The sequence below is a fragment of the Tupaia chinensis genome, unplaced genomic scaffold, assembly GCF_000334495.1.
Source record: "Tupaia chinensis unplaced genomic scaffold, TupChi_1.0 Scaffold000383_1, whole genome shotgun sequence".
NCBI lineage: Eukaryota > Metazoa > Chordata > Mammalia > Scandentia > Tupaiidae > Tupaia > Tupaia belangeri.
In genome coordinates, this window is record NW_006159885.1 from 1835921 (window position 1) to 1843573 (window position 7653).

At 60.8% G+C, this 7653-nt stretch overlaps 1 protein-coding gene across 1 annotated transcript in view; it reads right to left on the bottom strand.

Moving 5' to 3' along the window:
- The window catches only part of CACNA1G (calcium voltage-gated channel subunit alpha1 G), a 67404-nt gene that overhangs the window by 793 nt on the left and 58958 nt on the right, over nucleotides 1-7653 (bottom strand). Inside the window, 6 exon segments of the mRNA XM_027773865.1 lie at nucleotides 1-412; nucleotides 1490-1659; nucleotides 1893-2070; nucleotides 3648-3782; nucleotides 5382-5525; nucleotides 6206-6562. The exon segment at nucleotides 1-412 is cut by the window's left edge and continues 55 nt beyond it. Of these exon segments, the coding sequence (XP_027629666.1) occupies nucleotides 1-412; nucleotides 1490-1659; nucleotides 1893-2070; nucleotides 3648-3782; nucleotides 5382-5525; nucleotides 6206-6562 (1396 nt within the window).

The window sequence follows — 7653 nt, forward strand, 5'->3', positions numbered from 1 at the left end:
CGATGGAGTGTCTCCTTCGCTCGTCTAGCCAGGATGCAGGCCGGCGCCGGCAGGCCTGGGCCTCCACGCTGTAGCACTTCTTCAGATCCCGTGGGGATGAGGGTGGCTCCTGGCTGCCAGTGGGCAGGAGGTCTCCTGACATCCAGCTCAGCTCTGTGTCCAACTCTAGACTGCTTCTGGCCTCCGGAGGGCTCTTGGTCTGGTTGGGCTCTGGGCCTAGGCAAGGGGCTGGTGGGGGCATGTGCTTGGCGATCTTGCTCTGGCTGCGGTAACACTGCTGCACCTGGATGCTCGACTGGCCCCAGAAGGAAGAGGCCCGGGCCAGAGGCGGGGTGTGCCCCCTCACTTCTGACAGCAGGTCCTCTCGGCTGCCCAGGCCTTGCACGTCCAAGGAATCAGTCCTTATTGCTGCCTGTGGGGAGTTGGGGGAGAGCTCAGCCAGGGCCTTCCTCTCCGACACAGACTGTCCCTCCTGCCAAGCCGACCACTAACCCCGCCTCTAGGCAGCTGCAGGACCACCTTAGCAAGTGCCGGGAGCTGCTTTTATCGCCAGACGGAGGTTGTGCACAGCCGGACCTCTGTGGTCCACGATGTCTCTGCCCACACCCTGTTCTCCCCCAAGCCTGCGGAAATAGTTCTCTGCAGCCCCTGGCCTCTGGGAGGTGGGGAAGCCCTCTTTTTGGCTCCTGCACGCCTCCCACTCTTTACACAGACTACCCCTTTGGCCTTGAATATCCTTCCCAACTGGTAAGCACCCCTCAACTTTATAGACTAAACTTTTGTGTGACTGTGTCTGACTACTGCTGCCCTCAAGTAAAGGTGACCCCTCCTTCTTTGTCCCCTGCTGTACCACACCTAAGCAGGGAGCAGTCGTGACCTGTCGCTGAAGTGACCTAATGTGTATATCTTGGCTTAGACCATGAGCTCCCCAGGGTGCACCGTGGCTGCCCTGCGACTGTCTGCAGAGCGGATGAGGACTGGCCTGCACCCCACATGTAGGGGCTGAGCAGTTCATGGTCCCACGGTCGTGTATTGGGCACATGGGGCTCAGGCTGTGGCCCTGTCAAGCCTCACTTGGCTACATTAGCCTCTGCTCTGTGCCCTTGGAATGTGGGCTCCAGGCCTGGCCCAAAGTGAAGACACTGAAAACCTCCTGTGTGCCCGTTGGTTTGGTCCGCAAAGTGGTGAAGAGCAGAGAGGCAGCTCTGGGAGTGGGGGAGTCCAGAGCCCTGGGTCCCACCTCCCACCCCATGTATATGGCCTTGACGAGCCCCCACCACAGGCCTCCAGGCCATCTCAGTGAAACGAGGGTTAGGGGCCAAGTCCCAGAGGACCCAGACCACTCCTGCTGTGCCCAGGACGGAGTCCCTGGTGCTGAGACCTGGGTCCGGTACACAGTAAATATTTGCTGGAAGAAAGTATGGACCCTGGTCATCGCCAAATCACCACCAGCCTGGAACAGCCTGCCCACCTCTCCAGACCTGCTCACCTGGCGCCTGAGAGGTCTCTGAGCCAAAGGAGAGCGGCCTGGTGGGGGCAGTTTGGGGATAGTGCCCCAAGTGGGGGCACCGTGGGGCTGGAGCAGATGGGGTGCATCTTTGGGAAGCTGCAGAATGTAGCTGGTGTCTGCTGGCTGGGAGTGAACGGACAAGATGGAGCCTAGTGCAGGAGGAGAACAGGAGAGGGGTGAAGAGGAGAGACGAGAGACCTGAGCCCCTTCCCTTCCCTCTCCCTCCGCCATTAGGGCCTCTCACCAGCCTGGATTGAAAGCCACTCCCCTCAGGCTGGGGGCTTCCCAGAAGGAGAGACCTTCCCCTCGCCCCAGGTCAGGACCGGCTTAGCCAGGATGGGTCTCCCTGGTTGAGCCAGGCAGCCTGCCCCAGCCCTGGTACCTGACTGAGCTTTGGGGAGCCCCCAGCCCCTGCATCCCAGGGGCCCCTCAGTGGCGCTCCCATCCCGGCACATGTAGCTGTCGTTGGGCAGAGAGTGCGTTCGGCTGACCCCGGACTTCCGCACAGTCAGAAGGTCTGGTCCCAACGACAGGGGCACCTCCTCAGGGTGGGGTTCCATCTGCAAAAGGAACAGGGTGGGAGGTGGAGGAAGGGGGCGTCCGGGTTTGGTAACTAAGGCAGAACTAGAGGACAGAAACTGGGACCCCCCACCCCCACCCCTCCCCAGGACATGGTGGTGATGGGCATGAGCGGTGGGGAGAAGGGGAGACACAGGGTGAGCCTCCCACCACAGCGAGGCCAGGCGGCAGGAGGCCGTGCCCCCAGCTACGCACACTGTCCCCTTCCTCTTGGTGGGGTGGTAGAGGGGTGCGGAAGGATCAAGAGGAGGGAGAGCAGCCCCCAGCCCAGGGTCCCCCTGCCTCAGTCTAAAGACCCCATTTACAGGCCCTGAAGGAGGCCCGGTTCACAGGGACGGGCTTGGGGCCTGAACTGAGCAGAGGAGAGGACAGAGATCTAGCGGCAACACCCCATCCGGTGCTGGTGCTGTGGGGACGATGGGGCGAGGACCCTCCCAGTGAGAGGGTGGGGGGGCAGCCAGGTGGAGCCTGTTAGCCCAGTTCTTATAGTAGCCCAGTACCCAGCATCAGGCCAAGTGCATGCGGGTTAAACACAGCTCCTCTCTCCCACTGTGACGCTGGTCGCTGGCTGGCGGGGCCAGTGTGGGCCAGGGGATGGGTGCGGGCCGGAGACTTTGAGTCGCCCCTTCTCTTAGTGGACACCAGGGGTGGGAATGGGATTTCTGCATCTGTCTCAAGGACAGGTGGGGATCAGCCTTGGACCCTGGCTGGAGAGAGCCAAGGTTTGCTCCCAAGAGTTTTCTCCATGCCCCTGTGCCCCTGTTCCTAGTTCTCAGGAAGGATGTAGTGCCCAGCCCCATGTGGGTCCTCGCAGGCCTGAGAAGGGCTGTGCTGGAGGACAGTCTGCCTTTGCTTCCCCTCTCAGCCCTGGGCTCCACTGCTACCAGCTCCCCAGGCGCCTAGGACCCACAGCCCTGTCCCAGCTTGTGGTCAAGGTTCTGCCCCAGCTGGGCCCTGCGGGACAACAGGAGGGGACAGGAGGAGGGGGCTGCTCACAGTCAGGAAGGGACACGGGAGTTGGAAAGGGTAGAGAAGTCGTCAAAACACAAAGGAAACCACCCCCACCACTGAGTTTGGCAAGGACACAGGGACACACGGGGACAGTGACAGGAGGCAGCAACGGCTCCCAGGTGAAGAAGGCATGGCAGTGGCAGCCGAGACGTGGCTCTCACCCACTACATGATGGTGACGTCTATGTGGGAGGCAGGTGGGAAGGCGGGGTGCAGGGAGGGGGAGGGCTGGCTTGCACAGGGCTCCAAATACAGAGGCTGACACCCATGCCACCTCTGTCTTGGGCTGTGTCACTTCTTCTTTCACAACTTCTCCTGTGCCCTTCTGGGCAAGGCCCCAATTTAATCTAATCTAATTTCTTTGTCCCCAGTGGGGGACCTGAACGATTTTTATGGCAGCAAAGCCTGCCTGGAGAGGCCTCTGGGTAGGTGGGGCCTGGTGGCAGAATGAGAGGCGTGTCCAGGGCCCGCCGTGGCCAATCTGGAGCCCTGCAGCCAGGCCAGCCCTGGGGTGGCCGGGGACGCAGCGAGGGGCCGTGTGTATGTACATTGCTCTCCAGGGCACTAAGTAAGAGTGTGTGAGTGTCATCAGGCAAAGAGTCATCCGTCAGAGCTAGAGAGCAGGACGGTTCAGACACAATCTCTGACGTCAGAGACAGAGCCTCCATCTCAGCTAGAGGGATCTAGACAGGGAGAGAGATGATCAGGCATGAGAAAGCAGGACATCGCACACGCGCGTGTGCACGCGCGTGCACACACCCTCTCAGCTCCCACATTCCCCTTTCACAAAGCATGGGGGAAAAAAGGCATCCCTCTCTCTCCCCACCCCTTCCCAGATACATGGACAGTGTCCCCCCCTCACCCACCTCAACCCCCTGCTCGGATCAGAGAGGCTGCAGCAGGCACCAAAGAGCCAGAGCACACACCACAAAGCGAGGAGACACAGAAACACATTCTAAAGATACCCCAGGAACCTGAACAGCCCCCTCCCACACTACCATCGCCCAGGGAGGGAGCGGGGAGGAGGGAGGGCTTCCGATGCTCAGAAAGATGTTACCAAAAAGAAACAGAGAAAGAAAGGAAGGGCCAGCAAAGCACTGTCTCTCCTCTGGCACAGACAGAGCGGCATGGGGGTGCGCTGGGGACAATGCCACCAATCTGACGGCTGTTTTCTGCCTATTCTCTTTGCTTCCAAAAGCCTGGCAGGACTTGGCCTGCCCCCAGATTCTGGCTTCTCCCCTAGAGGCTCCCCTCCTCCTCCGCCTGCCTGCAGCTGCCCCGCCCTCGCCCTTACCAACAAGGGCTCTGGAGGCGCTCTCCTCCCTGCAGGCCTCAAGTGAGCACACTCAGGTGGCCATCACCCCATCTGGCTGGCTCCCCCGGGGTCAGCAGGGGACTCTGTGCCTACGGGATGCTGGGGGAGACAGGGCCATCCCTCCTGGAAGAGCAGGCTGCCCTGATCACCTCCCATCACCTCCTCTTCTCTCCCACCCCCGTCCGTCCCCCACGAGCCTCTTTCACCACGGGGAGGCTTTGCTTTCCCACTGATCATTCTAGGTCATTGCCGGGTCTGAGACTGAATCCCGACAGAAGGCACACACATCCCTCCCCACGTGAGGATCACTGTGTCTCCTCGGTAGAGGCTAGGTTTCCTAGGGACTGACTGCCAGCCTCCTCGCCTAGGTTTTTCTGACTCCAGCAGACACCTGCCTCCACTCCAGGTCTGCAGCCCTGGCCTAGGGGAGGGGATGGTGGGGCTCTCTGCTGAGTGAACGGGGTTCAAGGAGAGGAGATAAGGGCAGAGGAGCCCAGGAAGCAGAAGATCCAGTTCTACATGGGCCTGGGGCAGGAAAACGTGGTGCTGTGGGAAGGGGCCAGGCTTGGGAGGAAGCTGAGTCTTAGTTCACACAAGGCCCTAGAATCCGCTCCCCAGAGGCCCTTCTCCCCAGACCTGGCATTTGCGCCCTGCACCTCCGAAGGTCCCACTGCCAGCCCCTCTCCTGACCCCCCTTCCAGAGTCTTTCTTACAAATTCCCTTCCCAAGCCTTCTCCATCCATTCTTCTGCATTAGAGGGACTACCTCACCCTTGCCCTCCACCCCTGCTCTGCCGGTTCAACTCAGCTTAGAAGGGATCTGCCTGCTTCCTGCCAGGCCCCAGCCTCAGCTGAGGCCCTGAGGCTGCTCTTTCTCCAGGCAACACCCCAGCTTCCCCAGCAGCACGGCACAGCATGGCACAGCCCGGCGCGGTGAGGGGAGGGGGCACGGCACGGGGCACAGTAACCTGTGGGTTGGAGTCGCCCGGGCTGAGGGCAGAAAGGAAGGCAGAGGGCGGACCCCATGGGCCCGCCAGCTCGTCCATCAGCTTCAGCTCCCCCTCCAGGGAGCCCTGGATCAGCAGGGAGATGGTGTCAAACAGCTGTCTGTCCTGGGGAGGACCAGCCCATAAGGCGATCGAAGAGTGAAGGGAGCAGGGTTCAGAGGGGCAGTGATGGGACAGGTCATGGCAGGGGATTGACGAGAGACACAGGAGGAGGAAGGGGACATGAGACTCACACAACACACACGTGTATGCACATGTGGACACATGCACACACACACACACACACACACACACACACACACACAGGCGGCAACAGAGACAGAGAAGGTGGAGCAGAGGGAGAGTGTGGGAGGAGGATGAGCGGAGCCCACAGGGAGAGAGGCAGGGGGAAAGGGAGGATGAGTGAAAAGGGTGGAGAGATGGAAGGGAATCCGGCAGGTTAAAGGGTGGGCAGGAAAGAGGTTTGGCAATTGGGCAAGGGCAAGAAACAAACAGGAAGGAAACAGAAAACTTAGCCTTGAACCCAAGAGCCAGGAGGGGCAGCCAGAGCAGGCCGCAGAGCCGGGGATGGAGTGGCCAGCGCAGAGGGTGGCGCTGTGGAGTGTGTGTGGGTGGCCACCTCTGGGAGAGCCCTGACTGCTCGCAGCATCTGGGTAAGGGCCAGAAGCACCTGGGAGGAGCTGCTTGTGGGGACCCGGCACTCCACCCGCTGAGCCGCCGGCCACCCACCCTCCCGGCCTCCCCTGCTCCATGCCCGCTCGTGGCAGGGGTGCATGTGTGCTTACCGTGGGGTGCTCCAGGGAGAAGCGAGAGGCTGCTCTGGTGTGGGCTGTGGTACTGTGCGGGGCCCCAGGCTTGGGGCTGTCGGGGCTGTCGGGGCCCTCGTCCCCAGGCCAGAGGAAGGGGCTGCCCAGCGGTGAGTGGGGCTGTGGGCTCAAGGTCTTCATCTCCAGCTCCAGCTCGGCCTCCAGCTCGGCCTCCTCCTTGGCCTCTTTGTTGCTCTCCTCCAGGTGCTTCATCAACACGGCGATCACCACGTTGACCAGCACGAACTGGGCCGTGAGCACGAAGGACACAAAGTAGATGGGCGAGATGACCGTGTTGTAGCAGGTGGACTCCTGGTCACAGTCCCGGAGGGTGTCCTATAGCAGGTGGGAGAGAGGGGTGAGGCTGGAGCCACAGAGCTACCATGGAGAGGCGGCTCACGGGTGTCACAGAGCATGGACGAGAAGGAAGGGGAGAGGAGGGCGTTATGGTGCCCCATGTGCAGAAGAGCATTGGATGAGGCGTGGGAACTGAGTCAGAGCATGCCCTGGGAGAGGGAGTTCCAGAGCATTCTGACACGGGGGAAAGAAAGTCGCATGCGTTTTTCAAGGCCAATTCATCTTCTCAAGAAATTTTGGCTCGGGACCAGCAGTTAGTGTAATGGCTATGTTGCTGGACTCCCACGTAGTCGACCGTGGTTCGCATCCTGGACCCGGTGGCTTAAAACTCACGCCGAGTGCGTGTACGTGTGTGCCCAAGATCTCGAGAGGAGAGGGAAGGAGAAGGAACTGCAGCGTGGCCATCCCCCCTGGGAGGTGATTTCTCGCTTTCTGTCTCTCTGTCTCTCTCTGTCTGTCTGGCGAGCGCACATGCCCTATAGCAAAAACCTCTCAAAAAAAAATCATTAAAAAAAAAAAAGAAATTTTGGCTCAAGAAGTCGGGCTGCCTCTCCGCTCTCTGACCAGTCCTGGCCAGCACCCTGCTGCGGTGGGCTCTCACCTTCATGATACCATTCCAGTTGTCACCTGTGGAGACTCGGAAGAGGGTCAGGAAGGCCATGCCAAAGTTCCGAAAGGTGGCATGCCGGCCCAGGCCCTCGCAGGGGTGTGTCTCGTCACACTCTGGGGAGATGGAAAGTAGAGGGAGACCCTCGTTAGTCCAGGAGCCCTTCGGTCTCCAGCCCTGGCTCCTCTACCCTCCCCACCTCAACTCACCCAGGTCTCCAAAGAGCTCCACGCCCAGAGCTGCAAAGATGAAAAACAATAACATGAAGAGGAGTCCCAGGTTCCCCACCTGGAAAAGAGGAAAAGCAATGGAAAAGGTGACACTGGATCTCCCGGCCAGAGTCCCTGAGCCCCCTGCCCTGTGGAGGGCACCTCCCCTTCCCCAAGAGGACCCCGCTCCCCCGCCCCCACCTGCCAGCTACCTGGGGCAGGGCCTGCATCACCGTGTCCAGCAGCGCCCGCCT